Source organism: Colletotrichum scovillei (assembly GCF_011075155.1).
Source record: "Colletotrichum scovillei strain TJNH1 chromosome Unknown Contig00001, whole genome shotgun sequence".
NCBI lineage: Eukaryota > Fungi > Ascomycota > Sordariomycetes > Glomerellales > Glomerellaceae > Colletotrichum > Colletotrichum scovillei.
Genome location: NW_023336259.1, coordinates 1,314,615 through 1,336,109, shown reverse-complemented (window position 1 = coordinate 1,336,109; position 21,495 = coordinate 1,314,615). Strand labels below are relative to the sequence as shown.

Below are 21,495 nucleotides of genomic sequence, written 5' to 3'. Positions count from 1 at the left end.
CGTAGTTTATAAGAGACGAGGTGTGTTGTGTGTATATATAAGATGGCGAAGGCGAGTGTTGATCTTTGGTGAAGAGGCGAATATAGACAAGAGGGTAAGAAGGCTGGGGAGGATGAGAGATGATATATAATGTGATGGGCTGATCCGATCTGGTCTAGGTGACGGGGAGGGGCGACGATATTTAATGAGTAGCGGGGGGCAAGCAACGAGGTGTAGGTTGTAGGTACAAGAGCCAGAACCACGGATGCTGGGTATCTCCAATAAAGAGGCGCGCACAGTTGTTTGACGTTGTGCCTTGGCTTGCGTTGTCTATTGCAGGGGAAGGGCTGGAGCTGGGTCTTACTGTGGATTCGATGTGCGATACAAATGCACCGATCCGAATAGGACAAATCCAACCCCAGATTAGACGGTTCTCTTGTAGGAACTGGCCTTGTCACCACGGATGAGGGAGCGGAAGGGCAGCTCAAGACAGGTACGGGTGCGGATAGTCAGGCATGGGTTGAAAAGTATAATCGTCCGTAAAGAGAGTACGTATCTGGCAGGGAGTGTGGGATTCTGAGTTTTAAATTGGGGGAGTGTAATGAGAAGAGCTCTTGGGGGAGTGTAATGAGATAAAGTGACAAGTGCAAAAAAAAAAAAAAAAAAAAAAAGAGAGTGTCCGTGAGAGAGTGAGGAGTGTGTGGGTGTGTGAGAAGGCGTGTAAGGTAAGTAGGTGTGAGATCAAAGAAGAACGGGTGAAGGGTGAGTAGAAGCTAGGCCCTGGAGTGTGAGTTGAGAGGCGTGGGAAGTGGGAGTGTGTGGTGTGGCGTGTGTGAGAGACAGAGCGAGGTGTGCGTGGGTATTTGCGTGTAAGTCATCAGTCAGTGAGTTGAGTTTCTCAGAGGGAAAGGAAGGTTGTCAGTTCCAGCCCAGTCTAATTCAAGTCGTGGGCCGTGGCATCAGCAAAACGAGACGAGGAAACAGATGTGCGGGTCACTCTCCTTCTGGCGGTTGACAGTCGACCTGGACTCGCAACAGTAATGTGACCTGCATCCCGTCACCAAGAGACTGGGGCCTCCGTTGCAAGCATCCAGCCGCCATGCAAAGTGTATAACGTGGCGGCATTCATTAGCTTCGTAATGGGTCTTGGCATCTAGAGGATAGGCTGGGTAACTGCTGGCTGGTTGTAAACCCAGAAGTGACAAGAGGAAGGTGGAAAAAATAAAAAAGGACACAATTTGCATGGGGTGAAAAGGACACCTCCCAGTACGGAGCACATGCACCGTGGGGATGTAGTGTGGATAGCAGCGACAGATCCCAACCCGCGAGGAGTGGGGAGATGTGATGAGGTAGATGGTCTTCCCACGAACATGGAGAAGGGAGGGCGTGTGATAGAGCAGTGGGGATCTGGAAGGGTAAAAGTGACAAGGGACAGTGGTGTTGGGGAAAGAGGGGGAGGGGTGTGTGAATGTGGTTCAGCAAGAGAAAGGTTAAAGAACCCAGTAAGCGGCGATGAGGAGGAGGACGACGACAATGACAACTTGGACCGACGGTATTTGACTGACTGACGGAGGTCGTCGACGACGAAGGAACTGAACTCTAAGAGAAGCTTGCCTTGACCGGGAGACATTTGGTGCCTCCAATTTAGTCACGAGTTGAAGCAGCTTGCTCTCAAAGTCCCTTAGACTTGCAGCCACCCGCCAGCCGTCAAAACCGTAACCGGCCAGGAGGAACGACTTGCAGATAGGTGTTGTTGTAATGCCGTGACCCGGGGGTACGTTACTGGAGCCGATGCAGGCGCACGAGTAGGTAGGTACCTTATTGAGAAGCAGTGCTCATGCCTCCTGTTGTGCGTGGTATGAAGCGCGCAGTCGAGGTCGAATGATGGTAGTATCAGTACTCTATACCGCAGCACAGCACAGCTCAGCTCGGCGCGGCATGGCTTTACGAGGGTAAGTAGGACGCGAATGCTAATCACCCATCAAGACCTAGATCGGGATGGAACAAGAGAGGCGTGGATGGACTCCACATGGCCAAAAGTCTCTTTGACACAACACCAGAACGGAGGTATTTCCGTTTTGGTCCAAGCTGTTTGGGAATGCGATTGACTGAGTGTAAAGGCAATTGTGAGTTCCCGACGGTCGCTCTATCCAGTGTCTGAAGGCATGTCGGAATGCGCGTGTGATGCTGATAGTTGAGACGGACAATAGCAAGCACAGACTTGTGCGTACTGAAGAACCACGGTATGATGCAAATATTCGGTATGTGCGTGAGTTGGCAAAAGCCTATGTTCGGCTGGGCCGTGAAGAGTCAAGACGGTGTGGCGAAAAGGCAGGAGGCACGAGTAAAGACGACGGCGGACAGAAGAGCGCGACGGAGGAGTGGATGTCAAGGTTGGCGTTTACCGCGTATAGGCATGATTAATGAGGCCCGGTGAGGCCAGTCAAGGCTGAGATGGAGGGGGTGAGACAACGGTTTTTCCTTTGGCTTTTTTTTTCTGAGGGTGGGAGGCCGAGGATAGTTCGAAATACCTACGGGCTAAGAACGGTGACAGGCTCCTCTGCTTCAAGTTGAGTTGCTCCATGGTATTCGCAGGTAGGCTAGTAACTGTTAGTCAAGAGAAAAGGTCTAGAAGCATGCTCCTAATCGTTTCGATGCCGTCCTAGCAAAAGTGGGCGAGCAGAAAAAAGGGGGCAGGGCTTGCTCTGGCAAAGCTGCAGCAACAATTGCAGCAAGTGGGAAAAGCTGTCAATTGAGCAAGTCTGTCTTGGGGTTTCCATGTGAGCAGAAAGACTGCCCAGTGGCTGTGAAAGGGAGGATGTAAGGATGTCTTGGGAGCGAGCATGTTTGAGAAACAGGGCGTTGAGATGACACTCCTGACTCTTGAGTGTTCTGCTGCCATCAGATTCCAGCCACTAGTGCCTAGTTGCAGAAGTTGGTGTATTGGTAGCCAGTCGCCTGGCAGGAGAATGAATGTGGCTGCGTATGACAAGCGGTAGTGACAGTATCCATAGGGCAATATGCGAGAGAGTGTGTGCGCTCGAGCGTGTGGTTGTGTGACACTGGTTGTGTACAGAGTATGTGCGTGTGTGTGATATGGCAAAGTCGACAAGGAGCATGTCAGTATGAGAAGGAGAGAAAAAGGCCAGCGACATGGCAGCTTGGGAGTCAGGAACCAATCAGAACGAGGCTGGAGTTGATGCACCGTCACTCTTGCCCTTGGAATGGTCCATGAGGTCCATCAGGGCAGGCAAAAGGTGGGACCGGATTTATGGCCCAGCTACTGTTCCGGACCCGCTTTTACAAACCCGGGCAAGGGGTGCGTTAGTCATGCTGGTGTACATTGACTGACTTGCAGTAGTCAGGAGCTCGGGGCTCCAAGAATTTCAAGAGTCAAGACTCAGGAGCAGATGCTACGGGCCTCACCTACCTTCCCTTTCTACTGCGTATGTAGATATCTCGCTCTCACCTTCCCTACCAATACAGCCAAAGGTGGACGAGGGAACGGGAAACTCCAAGGGGGCATCGGAACGGTCCAGTCCAACCTCGCTTTACCTCGCTTTTGTACCTAGCCACACTACGCTTGTTGCGCTCCGCGGTGCCTAGGCGCATAGACATCCCAGCTCGTCACCTGCCTTGGCCCAGCGATATTACCTTCTCTCCGGGCCTGGCTACCTTCCTTACCTTACCAATACGGATACTATGTACTTCGTATACACCCTAAACATACGTCTGCTGCGTATCCGTACTTGTAAGGTAGCGTGGGTAGGTAATGGACGGGTACCCGTACGGATACCCGTTCCAGAGTACGTACACGGAGACGCACCCGGCGCCTCTGATTCGCTGAAGTGTCTTTCAACTGACTTGACGCTGGGCGGTTAATTGCGACTCGTCCTAGCTATTGCAACCTTATTCCGAGCCCTGTCATTATTACCAACTCGATAACCACCGGAATGGAGGCTTTCGAGCCTGATTTGGCTCTTGTTTGTCTCGAGGTACTAGGAGGGTTTTCTTCGTTTTTTGCCTTTCTTAGCTCTGACTCTGCCTCAGCCTTTCCCACGTCTTGACCTTGGCCGAGAATCAGGAAGCCTAAGGAGGGCGGGTGGATGGCACGAATACAGGCAACCGCGCGAGAAAAGGGGGCTTATGATTGATCCATCATCATTCACGAGATTGGAATGGACCTCTTGAAGACAATTAGAATCCAACTTACGCACTCCCCGCCGTATCATCCGTGGAGCTTACCCTTCCACTGTCCAACTAAACTCGAAGCTATCCCATGCCATTGCAATAACTCTTACACCCTAAAGCATGTGCCGCCATGCGAAAAGAAAGACGTGCGGTTGCCCGAAGGCTGAAGACAGGTAAGCCACCGGGCGGCCGCCCCTCTAGGCTCAGTGTCCACCCTCCACTCCCTTTACCCTTTCCACACTATCCGCCCTTCACCTCGCGCCTTTCTCGCGTCTTCACCCCCATGCGGCGATGCCCATCCCATTGACCCATGAACCGGGATACGCATATTTTCCCTTGTGGCTTGTGGGCTTAAAGAAAAAAACGTTCTCTTTGCGCTAGGTACGTAGGGGCCGCGGGAAAGCATGCCCTCAACAACCAAACAATTAATCTTGGGAGCCTTGCCAGACCACGCCCGGCCTAGCTGACTTTTTTTTTCTTCCCTCGCACCTATCCCAAGCTTCATCATGATGTCCTGGTGGGCTCCGCAACATACGTAAGTCTGCATTTCGAGGAGTTTAAAGTGCGGATACCCTGGATTCAACCATATGACCCATCACATCAAGGGGACAGGCAGCCCCATGAAGCCCTTGCGCAAAGCATTACCGTGTTCGATGTACGGATATGAACCAACAATGGAACGATATGCATGCTCTCTATTACAGCAGTACGTAGAGGAATACACGTAACGCAATACAGAGATAATACGTTGCAAACACGCTTGTGTATCCCTCTCCAGACACTGGACAGGGACTAGAATCCTCTGGACGCTCACCCTGAAGTTGCCTGCCGTAGCACAAGTAGGTATCGTATCGGACTCTGGGCACCTAACCAGGTCCCCTGTTATCAATTCGTGCCCATGTCTTGCCTGACAAGCCATCACATCTATTTCCCTCAGGTCTTACAGGGGAACGAACCGTCCCAATGCCTCACATGTTTGACAGGATACTGCGGATGACCATGATTCACAGTCTGACAGTCAGGTATCAGATGTAATACTCCCGAACGGTGAAAGAGAAAACATTCACAAAAGGAGAAAAGGATCTGCCATGATCCGTCTCATCCCTGGCCCTATGACACCATAGCGTGCTAATCACTGGAGGTTGGGGGCCGCCCGCGTCGCGGTTGATTGCTTGATTGTCTGATTGCCAGCCGGGAGTCGTAATTGTATGCGGTACGTACATATCGATATCCCGTTGTGCCATTCTCGACTACGGGGTTGCTCTCCGTTTTGGCCCCCTCGTGCAGCAGCTTTCGCACTAGGGCCCTCCCATCCCCCATCCCCCGTCCATCAGTCTGTAGCCACAAGGGACCGGCACGGGACCAGAAAACCTCCCAGCTTCCAGTTTACTGGAACTGTCGAGCCAGGATACCCGTCCCCTTCTCTTCCCTTGTGTTGAAAAGCGTGTGTATCTGTATGAATGTAATAATGGTGGTGGTCCAAGGTACGTGCGCGGTTAGAGCTCTGTGCTCCTCTCGTGTGAGGAGTGGCTTTTCCTCCTTCTCCATTGTGTCGTATTTAATCAGCTTGTCAGCGTATTGTTCTCTTCTCGACGACAAGGTTGTCTAAGTCAGGTCAACCGACCCCTTGAGTATCCCGTACCCGTAGCCGTAGGTATTCGTAGCTTTGCCCTTGCTATCGCCAAGGCTTCCCTCCACCCTTCACCCTGAGGCATGTCCTAGCATCTACAGACTGCGGATACAACCCTTTCTTTCCTGCACCCTCACCCCTCGGAGCACAAAGGTGAGGGGCACCTTAGCCTAACTACACGTCTCTCTCGGGCTGAAGTGCGAGGGAGGTGACGCCGCAAGGAATGTGGAAATTTGCTGCCTGCATGGACAGCGAAGTGCCTTGTTTTACAGTAAACTCTATCTTTCCGAGTTGCTGGGAGGGAGCGAGCCGACTTCCGACCCGGGATTGGCGACTCGCGGGACGGAATACCATAGGTAACTTGGACTGAATTTTGGGGTTTTTTTCCTCATTGGGGGAGTGGTCCTACGATCGAACGACGGCTGAGAGCCAAGCTTCCATCCCTTCCCTTTCGCCCTTCCCGCTCTGCTGCCCACAGCACCCTCTGTCCTTCGCCTGTCTGCAGCTGTGTGTGGATCGGGATGGGCAACAACATCGTCATGGCTCCAGAATATCAAAGTTTTACAGTGTTTTCATTTTCCTGTTCGTGACTTCCGTTGTTTGCGCCATCCCGCCAACATCGTGGCAGCGCCCCTTCTTCGCCTCCCGTCCGAGACGTTGTATAACCTCATCCCGAGGCATGGCAACTCCGATCCTCCAGGACAGGCTCCCGAATAGGGCAAGACTCCCGTTGTTGTATGGATGTATGGATGTGCCTTTCTCATCAAGAGTCAGACGAGGCCCTGCTTTGATACAAACTCTCTTTTGATTATCATCATTCTCTAATTGAATCCTCCGCCTCTATTTCCCGCGCTGGCACCGAACTTGCTACCCATTTTTAACCATCTCGGCCCTTTCGTAGCCTTGTTGTTCAACATGCCCCAACGTGCCAGTCGGGCCCAGCGACTGTCATGCTTGCTTTCGGTCGTTGACCGAGACCGGCCCCATGCGTGCGATCATCAACGCCTCACGCCCGGCACGACGCTGACCCATTCGCTGTGGCGTTGCAGCGAAGGTCACTCCAAGCAGGGAACCCCGAAGTTGCGAGATTCCGTTGTAAACTCTCAGAGAGAGCTACCCCAGCTCTCCTTCAACCCGTACCACCCTGCTACTCGAGCACCAAACTGGTACAACTCCCTATTGTAGATAGTGTACAACTGGCCTTGACACTCATTCCCCCGCACGTCCAGTAATTGAGGGAGCAAAAAAGCTCTCCGTCGCTGTCTTGTCATTGGACCGTCGTGATGATTCTATTCGCTGGATAGAGCCTATCCGTCCCTTTTTGGCATATTTGTTGTCCAAATTTACCTTTAGGCGGACCCTGAATAGTCTCTGGAGACTGGAGCCTCCTTGCCGGCACTCCGCTTGAAGGCTGAAAGCACCGCCTTGCCTGACTCTCGTCATCTAGACATTGACCTCAACTCACGATAGAGATTGGCTGGTTCGTAAAGCTGGAGTTGTAGGATCTTCACTAGCTCCCTGTTATTTGACCGTCTGAGCCCCCGGCTCTCAGTGACTCTCAAAATCACCACGTAACGGCAAACCCCTACAACCAACCCACTGTGGAGTTTCCCTCTAGGTTGTGTCTTTCCGCCTGAGCTCTTGGGAACGGTCCAACAGTGTCCAGGACAGCGGAGATGTAATCTGAATGGGGCCTTGGCTTCCCTACGAAACCTCGAATCCATTACCGCACGTAGTCGACATCTCCGTCGCTTAGCCTAGAATGAATGGTACCACACCTTGGACCGCCGTAGTAGACAGAATACCTGTAGCTACGTACTCGTTCAGTGCTGTATGTAACGGTATTAGCTTGCCTTGACCCCTTACTCTTCCCGGGGCGGCTCTCGATCTCTGATCTAGCCGACGTCTCGGGCCCCGCAAGTGCCATAGGCCCGTTTGCTAGATTGCTAGGTGCTATAACACGCGCTATCTGGAGCGCAAGGATTGCAGGAAAACCCCGAGCCACCGCCAATGAACAGCTTGATAATCATCACCAGCCTGCTGGGTCTTTGTGGCCAAGCAAGAACATCTATGTAAGCCCGCCCGCGTTCAACCAGATCTATGTGTTAGTCCCGAAGTTTGCGGAGTGGCTGGTGCCCCAAAGGGCTGAAGAACACCACCCACGGAAGCATGCAAGAGGGGTCTTTTTTGGCATACGTCCGTAGCACTACGGATATCAGATGGCGCAATACTCTGAGTCTCTATTCTTTGGCCGAGAGCCCGCGCCGTCTCGACGACGGCGCCAACGCTACCGGGTCCTCCAACGGCGATACAAATTTCGTTACTCAATAACGAGGTAAACCGTGGAATTGCGATGACGACTCCTGGGGCCAGTCGAGATTGTCGTGAAACAGACCTGACAACTGAGCGGCGGTCGCTCACCACGGAGGTGTGTCCCAGTTGGGAAAATGCTAGTCGCTCCTCCGAAAGGCAAAACGGAATCACAGCAGTGATGGGCACCACAGGTGTGCCAGGCAGAGGTTGGACTTTAAGAGCTGGGCCGGGTCCGGCACAGGGGGCCTGCTGTTGCTCATCTTTGGCATTCCTCCGCGGATTGTCCACCTTCTATCCCCATTCAGAGTTTGTTTCTGAGCAGCGGCTTTTCCGGACCGGTTGTGGATCGACCATCGTCTGTTCTGGCCTGCCTGTCCACAATCCCACCACCCTGCCTATGGTGAGCTCCGGATGTGCCAGGCACGGAACGGCACAAGTAGGCGGCTTGGTGATGGGGGTCAAGCGGAGTTGGGGTGCGCCGGTCAGCATGGCACGAGACACCCGGGCCAGAGCATCAGCCAGTTACAGGTACTGTTCGACACTGTTTTGGCAGAGGGTGCAGTAGTGAAGGCTGACCGTAAGGTACCTGAATGGAGTACTGGTCAGTGACAGGTGAAGGGCCGAGGGTAGGTAGTATGAAGTAGGGGGAGGCCAACTTCAGATCCCGAGGTTGCTGGGGGACCCCCCAGGCCCCGCGTAAGAAACAGAGTTTTGATCCAAAACCTAGACAGCTTGTGTGGCTTCCACATGGTTATCATTTTTGGAAACCCCATCTCACTCATTGCTGACAACGACCGACGACAAAAGTCAGAAAGAAGAGCTCTGCTCCGTGAAAAACCGGGGCGAGTCAGGATTCGACGGCCCACCGGTTCCCACCTGTTCCACCGGCTGGACGTGCTGCCTTGGGTCTCTTTCTAGAAGACCGAGAACTTTAAATTCTGGAGAAGTTCGGAGCCGGGCTGGGTGATCATGCAGAGGCCTGACAAGCAGGAACCAACAGTGCCACGGCATACGTAAGGGAGGGACGCTGTGGGTGTTCTACCGTTTGAGGTAGACGGTCAGGTCCCGGTCAGGCGGCGGTGAACCGGATTCCATCATTGAGCAACCCACTTGGACTGAGCAATGAGAAGTAACCCTCGTCCGTTACTGAGGTGGCCAGTAAACTCTATGCTCCCTCAGCTCTTGAGTGTGGAGAGTTGACTGAAGACATCACCGTCCGGATCCACGCGTGAGTAGCCAGGGGGGGCCAAGAGGCGAGTCGCGGATAGGCAGGGCAAAGCGAGGCAAGAGGCCACCCCATTCAGTGCCGTGGCACCGTTCCGCACTTCGATTTCCGCTCACGGGGTAGAGATTCGTCTCAAGGGTCTGGATGGCTCTACAGACTTCGGGAGATTGTGGGCGGGTCGGCTTCGACGGGAAGCACATCGCGGCCACCGACCAAAGCTCTCACCATCGCGTGGCCAGGCCCGGTCAACCAGCCTTCAATCGGCCACATTCCGTTGTCCACTATGACCAGCAGCCACTATCACCACCCGGTGCTTGGTCCAACTACGCCGCAGTAAAGCCGTGGCCGTGCCGGAGACCTGCGTCACCTTATCAATCTGGGATATCATGACCGGCTGGGAATCCCCTCGCGGAGTCGGTTCAACTAAGGCAGTAGCTCGGCCGTGGGGTTTTGACGTTTGGTGCTCAACCACAGCCCTGTGCGCGCCACCAATACTGAAGCGCGGTCTCTTTTGGTTAGGGAGCCATGAATCGAGCATGATTCTCGAAGCCCGGAAGAACATTCAGTAGCGCTGTTTGCTACATGCGCTTGGACAACGCTTTGCTCCTCGCTTGTCTTGCATCCGCTGTATGTCAACAACAACTCTTTCATCCGTTCCAGTCTCCACGCCTAGGCCATCTCCGGGCCCTTGACTTCGGGCATGACGTTTCGACGATGGCAAGATTCAGCAAAACTTTGGATCATTCCCACACACTCGGGAGTCACGGCTCGTTGACAGCCCAGCTTCGATTACAACGCGAAAACACAAATAGTGCCGTCTGTTGGTCATCATGCCGTGCACATCCGGTAGCACTTTGTATCGAAGCAAATTCTATTCAGCCAAGCCAACTGTATTATACACTTATCGGCACAAAGTTTGCAGCCTTTGCGGAACGCTGTTGGATGCTGCCATGCTGGTCTAATTGGTGAGTGGGTCTATAAGTCGTCAATAAGAAAAAAAAAAAACAGGACCGATTCGCATGCCAATCCCGAGAATAAGGCGAGCGTCTCGTTCAATTGATAATACATTAAGGAGGTGCCCGGCATCCCAGGACCTCCGACCCACCAGCCGAGCGGAGGCTGGACGGGCCCCAGATTTCGGCTTATTTGCTCCGCCGTTTGCCGATCTGCCATCCCCATGATCTGAGCACCTTGACAACCTTTGGCGTAACCGCGGCGGTCAAAGGCACTCTGAGGAAGATGAAACTTTTGTGGATTGCATATGCCAAAGCCAACTGAGTTCCCAAGCCTACAACAAAGTCAGTTCGTGGAGCTTCTCAACCCTCTACCTCGAGAGACTTTTCGTAGTGCAGTTCATGTCGACTTACTGGCTTCCGCTTTGTTGGCGCGCTGAGCTTCCTCAACTCCCCAGGTTGCCTTCTCAACAGCATCACTGATGTCGTTGTTTCCCAGCTGCTCGGTTTCGGCCTTGCTGAGTGCGGCTCTGTATTCGGTCCACCAGGTCTTGACTGAATCAGGGATCACTTTTTGAACGTGGGACACTACCCAGTGCTCCAGTTGACCTACAGCCTATGTGTCAGTACTGACTCAACCCACTTAGACTCGCATATATTGCTCACCAATCCGGTCGGTTCCAACGATTCGCACGAGCAGGAAACAGAAGGGAAAATCCAGAACGCTCAAGGCCAGGTACACGCCAACGGCCGACCATCCATATTCGCGCGAAAGCTTCTTCAACCTTTGGCTGAGCGAAAGCGACTCCTTGGCAGCACCGTCTGCCGAGTTGCTCTGCCTGGCGGAGAACCGGAACGTCCGGCGTGATGACCGGAAGATCGTTTCGAGCCGAGACGTGATCCAGCTTGAAGTCTGACTTTGCGACCAGCGGAATTGGGCTCGCGATGCGCCAGGTCTTTGATATGTTGCTCGCGGGGTTGTCGTCTTGAAAGTCCTTGTTGGTGCAGTGAATTGCTTCCTCCACAATGCCTCTGTTGCAGTTTGCCTCGCTGCCGGTATCGCACGGCGCGGTAGGGTTGCCAATTGGAAAGCTGGTCGCATCATCTTGATGGCTAGCACGATCACGCCAATAGCCCCTAGACACAGATTATTGATTCTTATGGCTCGTTGTGGTATGTCTCGACTCGAGTCAAGATTGTAAGGTCGGTCGTGAGTGAGTGATGGGTTGCGATGGAGACGCGCCGTGCTGATCAAGCTTGCGTGCAAACGGAATTTCTTTTGGAAGCTTGGGGTCCGAATCGCCGTAAACTCCGCGTGGATGACGACAAAAAGTGTGTTTTGCCTCCGATGCGCCGGTCTCCGATGGTGCCGTCGTCGCCGAAGGTTCCAGTCGGTGTGCGCACACAGTCAGCCCAAAAGTTCGCAGAAAGGCTCGGTCGTACTGATCAGTGCGGATGCTGCTTCGGTGGCTTGCGCGCGCGGCGAAAGTCACGTTGGTTCTCGCGTCTTTGACCCTGAATGTTGAAAAAATCTGACGAGAAATGGAGCTCTTCCGACGAACTGCCCAGCTGTGTCGTGGGTACCCGGTAGAGGCGGCATCAACGCGCGGAACATGCCGTCAGAGATGTGGCTGGTGATAAGGTGGCGTCCATATCACGTGGGTGAACTCGGAAAAAGACTGGTGCCGGCATCCGACCTCATCTCATCACTCGGAAGTCGGCCCGGGTCAGTCTCAGATACGAAGGTGTCTGCGACAAGCCACAAACTTTACTCTTACTACGCATGCGCAGTGTCTTACACACCCCATGATAACTTCACCGCCATCACAAATCACTCGCACTGACTAGCCCGTCCTCTTGGCTCCAACAACAGGCAGAAATTTCGAGAGGTCTGGAACCAACATGTTGGACTCATCGCTCATTAAAAGTCAATCTGCGGAATGTGTTAGCCTCAGTGCATCGCTGCGATATTCTCCCATTCGCTCGCATCAAATTTACGAGGGCCATCTTAACTTAAAATCGTATTAGGTCGTTAAATAAATTGTCAGCAGGTCTGAGAACTGATGCGATCCCTCGAATGGAAAGGTTTGCCTGCGAATACGCACTACTTTCCCTCAGGATCTCTGCTTTGCCCCACGATCTCCTCTGGGTTGAGGGTTATAGGGAATTCGTCAAGGGTGTTGGACAGGGGTTTCCACTTTGAAAGCTACCTAATGGCTCAAGCTCCGTGACACCTCGGAGTATCGATAGGTCGGCTGCGCCATCCTCCGTTCAAAGCTTCGTAGAAGTCCTCGGTGTTTCTCTGGCAGCAGTTTCGCTTTTCCTCCCAGCTTTGTACGTGATGATGATGCAACTAGCAATACTTTCATCCAACGTTCACGGTTACTATAGCAGGCAACCGGTAATTCAATACAAACTCTATCGCAATAAATGTCAGTATTCAGGTTTTCTGCCAAACTTTGGAGCGCGCTTCGTAATATCGAACAGGAAACGAGAGGGTCGGAGTGAGCCCGAAGATTATCCAGGTGGACATTCATCGGATTTAGGTCCGATCAGCATTGGCATTACCACCCTGGCATCACCATGGGGTTCAAACATGAACGTGTCATGGACCGACAAGGACCACCAGGTTCAAGCTCATCAGCCCCGATTGCCGCCTATAGCTCCAGCCGCCGTCGTTATCCAATTCCACCAACCGACCGCACTTCCGTCCCCGAGACCCGGAAGACGGTGGGCGGAGAAGTCGGTGATCCCGGGCTGCCATGGCTTCGATAGTGCTGCTTGGGAGTTTCTTATATCACCTTGATAAACTCAGAATTCTACCGAACGATTCTACCGAATCATTCAACCGAATCATCGAGCGTTCATTATTGGTGTTTCAGTTCAGCCTTGTTGACCGCTTCAAGTACGACCAAACTTTGCAGGCAGCAGGTGATCACGGTCATCTCTCCGTCCAGACAGATTAATTGGAGGGATATCAATAGCGCAAACTTTCTTAAGGACCCTTCAACCCCGTCCAGGTGTATGTAGAGCGCGCTTGCGACGACCGTGCGGGGCGCGGCAGGCAGAAGGGTCCTCTACGGACAAGGTTTGCGATACAAGTACGAGTGCTTGTCGTCAGGGATGCGAAAGTCAAATTCCCACCAAGGCCCGCCCGGGCTGAAAAGTCAGGACGCCTTCATGATTTTACATTACACGCAGCTTACATCTCATGGTCTAGCGGTCTTCAGTCGCATGATGTGCCGTTGGTTGGGAATTAAACAAGGCCACGACATGCACCACCAATAGGCTTGGCACCCCGAGCTCCTCCGAAGCCGTTGGCGCACTTCGGGTCCGGCTCGTGGTTCATGGCGAGACCCTCTGGACATCTGGGTCCCCTGGTACGATGCCACCCCCACCACGGATATTTTGCTTGGCGTCTTCTAGGATCGAATGCATACCTACATCCTGGTGGTGGTAGCTGACTTGTGGGCGAGGGGGTGAACGTAGGGATGATCGGTGTGGGTGGGTGTGCGTTTGTCAAAGCGTGTGTGTGCGAGAGAGAGCGATGCGTGCCCAGAGACGTGAGTGACTTGCAGCTCTCTGATTGCTAGCATTCGATGACACAGGCACATAATTCGATAGTTCGGATGGTCTATCTTCTGAGGGTTTTCCTCTCTTCCCTTTCCAATGCCATTTTTAGGCGTGGCCTCCGCGGCTAACGCGGGAGTCAGGACCCCGCGATAGTTTTCTCACATAGACTTTTTCTCGAACTTTTCCAACCTTCTTGGCGTCTGTGTCTAAAGGCCTCCTCCAACACCGGTGTCCGTCGCCTTCACCGAGGTCTGGAAGTTTAAACCGTACGGAGACAATGCCTTGGCGGCATGCTGCAAATCGTCCACTTTACGCACATCTTGCGACTCGTTATCCCAATTCGTACTTACCCCTTCCTTTCGTCCTTTTTGCGATATGTGCAACATTCAACGTCCGGTCCACTTGGTGGCGGGTATCGTGCATCGTATTCGATACTTCGAGGAAATGTATACATATCCCTGCATCCCATCGATCCATGATTCCACATGGCTACGAGTTGCCGGCCGGGTGCCACTTCCAAGAGCTGGAAGAAGGCGGGTGGCTCTGATTGGTACACCCCAGTTTACAGGCTGCCGTGGCTGCTCCGCCTGAGATGGTAATCCTACTAGAATTGACACAGACATTGCGATACTGAACCTCGGACTCGAGTCAGGAGGAGCCTCGGAATGGGCCTCGTTGCGCAGTATATGATTATCAAGCGTCCCAGCGGCCCATTCCGCAATGACTAACGAGCAGACCCGCCGTTTGTTCCGCATAGAAACGGTCCACCTCCGACTGCTGTACCAACAATCAGAAGTTCCAGGGCGATAGTGGACTGTCGTCTGAATCAGCAACCGGGCCAGGTCCGACAATAGCATCGGGCGGGGCCCCCATGGCTTTCCTTTCCGAGGCAATCCCGAGCACGCCTTTTTCTGCTCAAAATTGATGTTTACTGAGGCGAGAGCCCTGACAGTGAAGCCTTCCGCCCTCTGACTCGTTTCTCGGGGCGTGGCCTAGAATGGCAAGCTTCCAGAAGCCTGGCACGGTTGGTTTCAGGTACGTATTGCTGACAAAGGGCCAAGAGAGGAAGAGAGTTTGGTGTTGGTTGGGTGCGATAACCTAAAAGGGTTGTCACGAGTTGCTGAGTTGCTCAGAATTGCTCCTTTGGCTCTTGACAACTTTTGGACGGTTTACCGTAATCGTAATATGTCCCGAAGCGAACATGGAATCTCGCAAAGAAGAAAAGGAAGAAAAAAAGATCAGATGGGTTTGTTTCATATCGTCTGGAAATTTCTGCCCAGAAATGTCGTCAAACAGACATCATGGGACGCTGCTGCCCACGATTCGCAAGTGGCTGCGTGCGGACCGGGCGGAAAGATTCCCGGGATCGATCCCCACTGAGCACCGTGGAACGGTAGCTGAGATGGTGTGTGGACGTCCAAGTTTGTGTTCCCGGCCGTTGCTCACCCGTGCTTCCACGTGAATCAATAGAGAGTGGCCATATCCTGATTGACGTATGCAGGTAGAGTCAGGACGAGTGGACAAGGACCTCATGACACATTTCGAGAGTTGCATCTCCGTACGTGACACCCCTCTATAAACCTAAAATTGCGGTTCGTGTATCGGGCGTTGACCGTACCGTGCCTTACACGTGTAGAGTCCCTTGATTCTTGCAAGAGCCCTGCTCCCAGTCTCTTCACTGAACAAGCTTTCGATTTAATCAAATCAATTGCCTGCCCATTGCAAATTTGTCCTTTTTTAACTCCCTATGCCAAGACATGTTATATCGCCAAACAAGCTCGATATTAGTTGTCTGGTCTTCTCTGATGGAACACTTAGGTCATGGCGCACTTTCTCCGATACGAGAGTCGCAAGCATTGTGTTGACTGCGGGATTCAGACGTAACCTAAGCAATGACATCCACCTGACAGCTGCGACAGATTTGTCCCTTTCGGGGAGCTACCACTCAGCTCCCTCCCGCTTCCCGTACGGAACACTTCTTCTGAGATCGTGAAGTGGGCGGGCTTGGGGGTTGTCCGGAATCCCCTTTGGGAGAGGCGAGGGAGCATCAGCCACCCGAGAGGCGAGGCCCTCAATGGAAGCTTCCAACTTCTGGGTGGGATCCGTGGTCGAGAGTCGTGCCGGCCGGGACAGTATTCGTGGAAACTGGAGCGGGATTGCGTGCAGCTGCCAAAAGGTTAAAACACCATGGTGGTGTGTAGTCAAGTACGGGAAGGTGTGCGTGCGTGTCAAACATCATCATGTGTCACTTGATCAAAGCCCGCAAAGCGTCTTTTTTCAAATACCGAAAAGCTTAAAGTACTAGCTTTGATGGCTACTTGGCTGTCCCATTGTGCCTATACAGCCTTTCCGAGTGCGATAACTAACCTAATGACGGTGTATATTTCGTTCTGCTTCTGAACTCTCTGTAAATTCCCATAATTTTGTCTTTGGGCTGTCAATAGATGCATGGTCACCATCTAAGAAGTCTTGGAATAAGTTGTGGTTACATTGCTCTCGGTGAGAGTTTAGGGTTTCGTTAAAGCCAGTCTTGCTGCGCCACAAACTGAAAGTGACAGTTAGGAAACTTGTTTCGCCGGTGTAGGATTGTCTCTCAATTGTATTTCTGCTTGATGGGTAGGTATTTTGTCTTTTCGTTGCCAACTAAGCTCCCAGACTCTCAACTCCTAAAGCTTTTCGGCGAGACCGAAAGCCTATAGATTCCGTGCAAAGCGCTGAGATACACATAACCTACACGCTGTGACGTGGATCGCGATCAGCCAGTAAAATGACCTTGGCTGCAAAGTCAAAAGGAAAAACCTCCCCCTCGAGCGGTAATGTCTGCAGTCTATCCATGACGGTTGCATCTCAGTCAGAAGTCATCCAGGCAATCGTGTATGTGTCATGGAAGGGAAATGCTTTCTATTGCCGAACTTGTAGATTGCCGGCTCACTGACTATTCTACCAACCCCCTCGCAGCGAAGGCACTGGTTAGGTCTTCCCGTCACAGCTATCTCCAAGGGCCCTAGCTCCGGAAGAGTTCATTGATAGCAATTTGCTCGCAGGATGGCACAGTAGCAACGGACGCAACAAACGGCTGTTGAGTATCGTACCACGATGATGCAGCTAACAGCAGGTGCAAGAGGTTCGTCACAGATGGCGCTGGCGGAACGGAGGGTACCCGGTCTTGGCACGGCTCGGGAGCGTGAAGGAGGGGCTTCGAGAAAGTCGGGAAAGGTTCCGTAGAGCGCTCCCCATCGGATACGGGACGGCTGACCAAGCGGTGCCTGAGTCGGTAGGAGACGATGTCCCTGCCCGTTTTGGAGGGAGAAACAGCCAACCTCCTGGGGCTTGCGTCATAGTTCCACCGAAGATAAATACGAGATATTAATGGGCAGCAAGGCACTGGGCGATAGGGCAAACTATGTAGCAGCGTGCAACCGGCAGGCAAAGAGTTCCTGTCAGGATTTTCAGGGACCAGCTAGATCGATCCCCTTAGTCAATTCCCTTGAGAGTTGACAAGTCATTCAACCCTGCAAAAAGTCGGTGCTCTGTCCGGGAAAATACAACTCCACCGACCGCACACTCACAACTTTTTAAGGTTGGTGATAGGCCCACGCATCTACATGAACGGCTCCACGCGTGGTCGGTCAGTTGCGACTCAGTACGTCTTTTGAACGTAATGATGGTGTGAATATGACGTTAGAATAACGGTTCAGCAGATCTTTTTTTCCAATTGACGTACTTGTTTCCAGTTATATCTGGATATCGCAAATTCTCGTGACGTATTAATGTCCAATTCGCCATGTAAAGAATGGGGGAAATCCGAGTTGCGACATTCCACAGTCCTGAGTCCTTGTTGTTAGGCCCTGCTTGAGAGTAATTGCAAGCGCAGTTGCAATCCTCCGACGCGTTTTACTTCCCTGACATACAATGTGACGGCGCTTGGCGCTCCCTCGTCTGCCCACGCAATCCCAGGACCTTTCATGCCTTGACGACTTGTGAACTTTGATTCTATCTCATAATCGAGAGTCAGGTCTTTAAGCTCAAAGTGCCCAGGCTGATCGTAATGACATTTCGATGTTGCCGAATGGAGGGGTAGACATAGCACCTGAAGCTTCGCTATGATGAATCACGAGAGTTGGTTCTAAAATCGTGTGATGAGGCTGACGTCGAAGCTCTAAATGACTTCAGAAGACTGACTTGAGAAGGGAGCATAGGCCTGTAAACACTAGGCCTTCTCGTGGTATTCAGCCCGTTCTGCCCGGTGATCTGCATGGGAGTACGGGTAGAGGTGAACGACTATTAAGACGAAATTAGCATACAAATGTGGTCCTTGTCATGTCATCTATCTGGTAGTTCGGGGATTTTGGCTACGTTGGTAAGACGTCGGAGGGTATAGCACATCCTGGCGTGTCCCCGTGAATGGCAATGGTCGCGAAGACCTAGTCTTCTGACTTTATCAACAAATCACTGTCCCCAAGAATTAGACCTCAAGCGTAAAGATTGAGCGGTCTATCTGAACCGCACTAAGAACACATTTGGGAGAATAGAGATTGTGTATGTCCGGCGAACTCTACTACTGCTGCCAAGAGGCATATATAACATACACCATCGGCGTTGGCATTAGTCGAAGTGGTGAGAACGAGTTCAATTGTGAGCCGAGAGCTGACAGGCTACAAGTCAGCAGGCAAGATCGCAGAACGGCAGGGTTTCTTGGTCTTGGAAATGTATTTGCGGTACTAAAGATCAATCTCCGGACCAGCAAAGCGGTGTGTTAGTGTGCGATGCCTCAGGGGCTATTACCACGTCCGCGTCCGTTCAATTGCGCTATTGCAACCATGATCAACATCGAAACTAGCCGACGGATGATTCAGAGTTGCCAAGTCCGTTGGTGACAATAACTCTCAGGACCAGCGTAAACGACAGACTGACGATGCCGGTTAAGACCACTTTGCCAGATATCCTAATCTACAGAACAGCCTAGCTCCCAATCCCTTTTTGAGACAACCCTGCGAGTTCAACCTACCTCGGAATACTATATATCATGTAATCAGACGTGGTGCATGAAATGAGAGAGGAAAAGCGAGCTCTAGGTGGAATCGGCTTATTGCTCTTCACTTCCGTCTATCGCTAGACGATTCCGCATACGCCTTTCTGTCCATCCCTTCCATACAATGAAGACATCACAATCAAAGCGCATATATAGCCTTCCAACTTCATTACCTTCATTATTCAGGCGGCGCCCGTCTAGGTCGACGGGCCAGGACAAGCTGAGTGGGTGGCGGAGTGGTCGAAGGTCAACGATCAAGTGCGCCCATAACCTACTCGAAGCCAGACTCTGGGTTAGAGATATATTTCCAGCATGAGTGCTCAAAGATTTAGCTTGCCGAGATGAACTCTTTCTACCTTTGAGAATATCTTGAGCGGCTGTCTATTCCAATTTCTCCCCCTTTTATGTGGCCGGGCACAAGAGACGGGAGAGTGGGATTTTACCGAGTGAGCTGCACTACAAGTATACAGACGTTCAAAATAGTCGAACGAGAATGCGACTTACTATGAGGATACGGCAGGCCTCGTATGCGCAGCGCGAGGCTCCCTTGTAACTATGGATTATCTCCTTATATCTCTTTTCCCACGAGTCTCCAACAACCATGGGGTTCTTCGTAGACGACCCTATAACAGGAATGAGCTCTAGTAGATATTCAAATGCCAAGTCTGGTCTACAGCTAAAATGAAGAATTTCGTCAGGGCGATTCAGGGAAGAAGATGTGAGACTTTCCATGAATTCACCTTTCTCATCCTTCGCGTTCTATTGGAAGTAAAACGCAAATGTCGTGGTTGGAAACCGATCAGCCAAGAGAACGAATTGGAAAGCACTAGTTATATTCTCAAGATTCGAACCTGCACACATTATCTTGCATATGGCCTTCTTATTCATCATCTCCGCGTAGTTGCTAGCGCCGTGCCATCATGTTCTACTCTCGAGGAGCTCTCATGCTCACCTCACCCCATTGAGTGCGGGCTTGTGATATAGATAGCCGATTTCCGTTCTAAGCATCGCTTCCACTCATGCTATATACTACTTGTTCCAATCGGACCTCTTCATACTAGCTGCACTCTAGTCACTGCCGAGTGAGGCCATACGAGAGGAGTTTTGTGACTATGATGAGATCAATATCGACCACTTTGCCTGGTAAGGTACACGTCGCTAAGTGAATAAGAATGTCCCTGCGGTTCTTCAAGACACTTTTAAGGGTATGGATCGAAGAATAGTATGAGATTGAGAGCGCTCAAGGATATCTTCGACGACTGCCAATGGCTCATAACACACCACACTCGACAGATCATAGCTGGCATGGAGAGGAGTGAGAAGAGGCTTTACTGTGAGAGGAGACCGTTTCATCACAAACAGAACCTCTAGATCTTACCAGAAAGACATCTTTTCATCTATCACAACGTCAAGAGATGGTCCTTACGAGAATGTTCCAGAGCTATAAGTGCCTTGAGCGGTACCTCCAGCCCTCACAATAGTGCCATGCCCCTTGACGCTTGCTATTAATTACTGCGCTCCTGTATAAGGACCACTTATCAAATGTAAGTTGTTGGCATCATTGAGCCCCTCCAAGTCTGGTTAGTGAGGCCAGCTGTATTCTTGCGGCGAGGTCATTATGTCCAGCTGAGTGCTGACTTACATCGACTTGACGATAATCGGATTATCACTTTACCAATGTATCAATGCAAACAGTATAGGCCCCGTATCTATGAACAGGTCTGCGAGAACTATATCCTCAAAGTGAAGATTCTGGTGAATAGATAATTCCATGGAGTAATGCTCATTGAGGCGGGTTTCAACCGTCTGTCCTGAAGCATATCACCCTTATAGACCGATCAACGCTGGTCGCGGGCCGACTGGCAAGATCTGTCAACCTGACGCTTCACTATGTAAAGCCACCCATGTATCTCCGTCAAGTCGCATACAATTCATCGTCATACGAGCTGGAGACAGAGACGATGTGACATGTTTCACAGCTTTGCTACTCGCACGCTACTACGAGTTGGTGGCTTTGAGCCAGACTCCATGGTTCCAGAGGCGACGAGGAGTCACCCAGGCATCCCAGGCACACGAGATACTCGAGTGGCTCAGGGTAATCGCAATGTACTGTGTAAGCATTGAACGTGGAAACTCACAGGTCGAATTGAAGCCATGACCCAAGAAATGAATGAACCTGGATCGATGCTCGAAGTGATGTGGATCAAATACGATGCAGTTGACAGACCTCACGTAAGACCATCTCATGGCTATCGAGATGCCGTTAGGGTAATCACATTCATGATTGATGGTGACTGACTCGTTATGTAAGTAAATTTGAGCCAAGTATATACGAACTTGGGGCGAGGGGCCATCCGACCCAGCTCGTTCATGATGCTAGAGGCATTGAAGGCGGATCATGATAGAATGAGGTGGAATACGACATGATACTTGCCATGGACTCAATTATCTACCCAACTACTCAAATATTGTAAGAGATCTTTGCGATCAATGACTCGACGGTGCAAAAGATATCACTGCTGGTAAAAGCGAACAATTGGTTTGAGGGCATCATCAACCATGGTTGAGAGAAAGTTAAAAAATCAGAGCTTGAAAATGC

The 21,495-nt window shown here is 51.7% G+C and overlaps 1 protein-coding gene across 1 annotated transcript; it reads right to left on the bottom strand.

The window, feature by feature from the left end:
• Positions 1–10,260: 10,260 nt before the first annotated feature.
• On the bottom strand, positions 10,261–11,923 carry HER10_EVM0010670 (peptide alpha-N-acetyltransferase Nat2). Its single transcript, XM_035480122.1, has 3 exons — positions 10,958–11,923; positions 10,706–10,900; positions 10,261–10,626 (listed from the first exon to the last, which is right to left on the bottom strand). Exons 1-3 carry the CDS (start codon positions 11,394–11,396, stop codon positions 10,481–10,483), a joined length of 780 nt encoding a protein of 259 aa, XP_035338857.1. The 5' UTR covers positions 11,397–11,923; the 3' UTR covers positions 10,261–10,480.
• Between the last annotated feature and the right edge of the window lie 9,572 nt (positions 11,924–21,495).

Excerpts from the sequence above, each read along its gene's own strand:
- HER10_EVM0010670 (XM_035480122.1), bottom strand. The coding sequence starts at position 11,396 with ATGATGCGACCAGCTTTCCAATTGGCAACCCTACCGCGCCGTGCGATA. Across the intron at positions 10,901-10,957 it reads CGTTGGAACCGACCGGATTG|GTCAACTGGAGCACTGGGTA; the intron begins GTGAGCAATATA and ends CATAGGCTGTAG. Across the intron at positions 10,627-10,705 it reads CGCCAACAAAGCGGAAGCCA|GCTTGGGAACTCAGTTGGCT; the intron begins GTAAGTCGACAT and ends ACTTTGTTGTAG.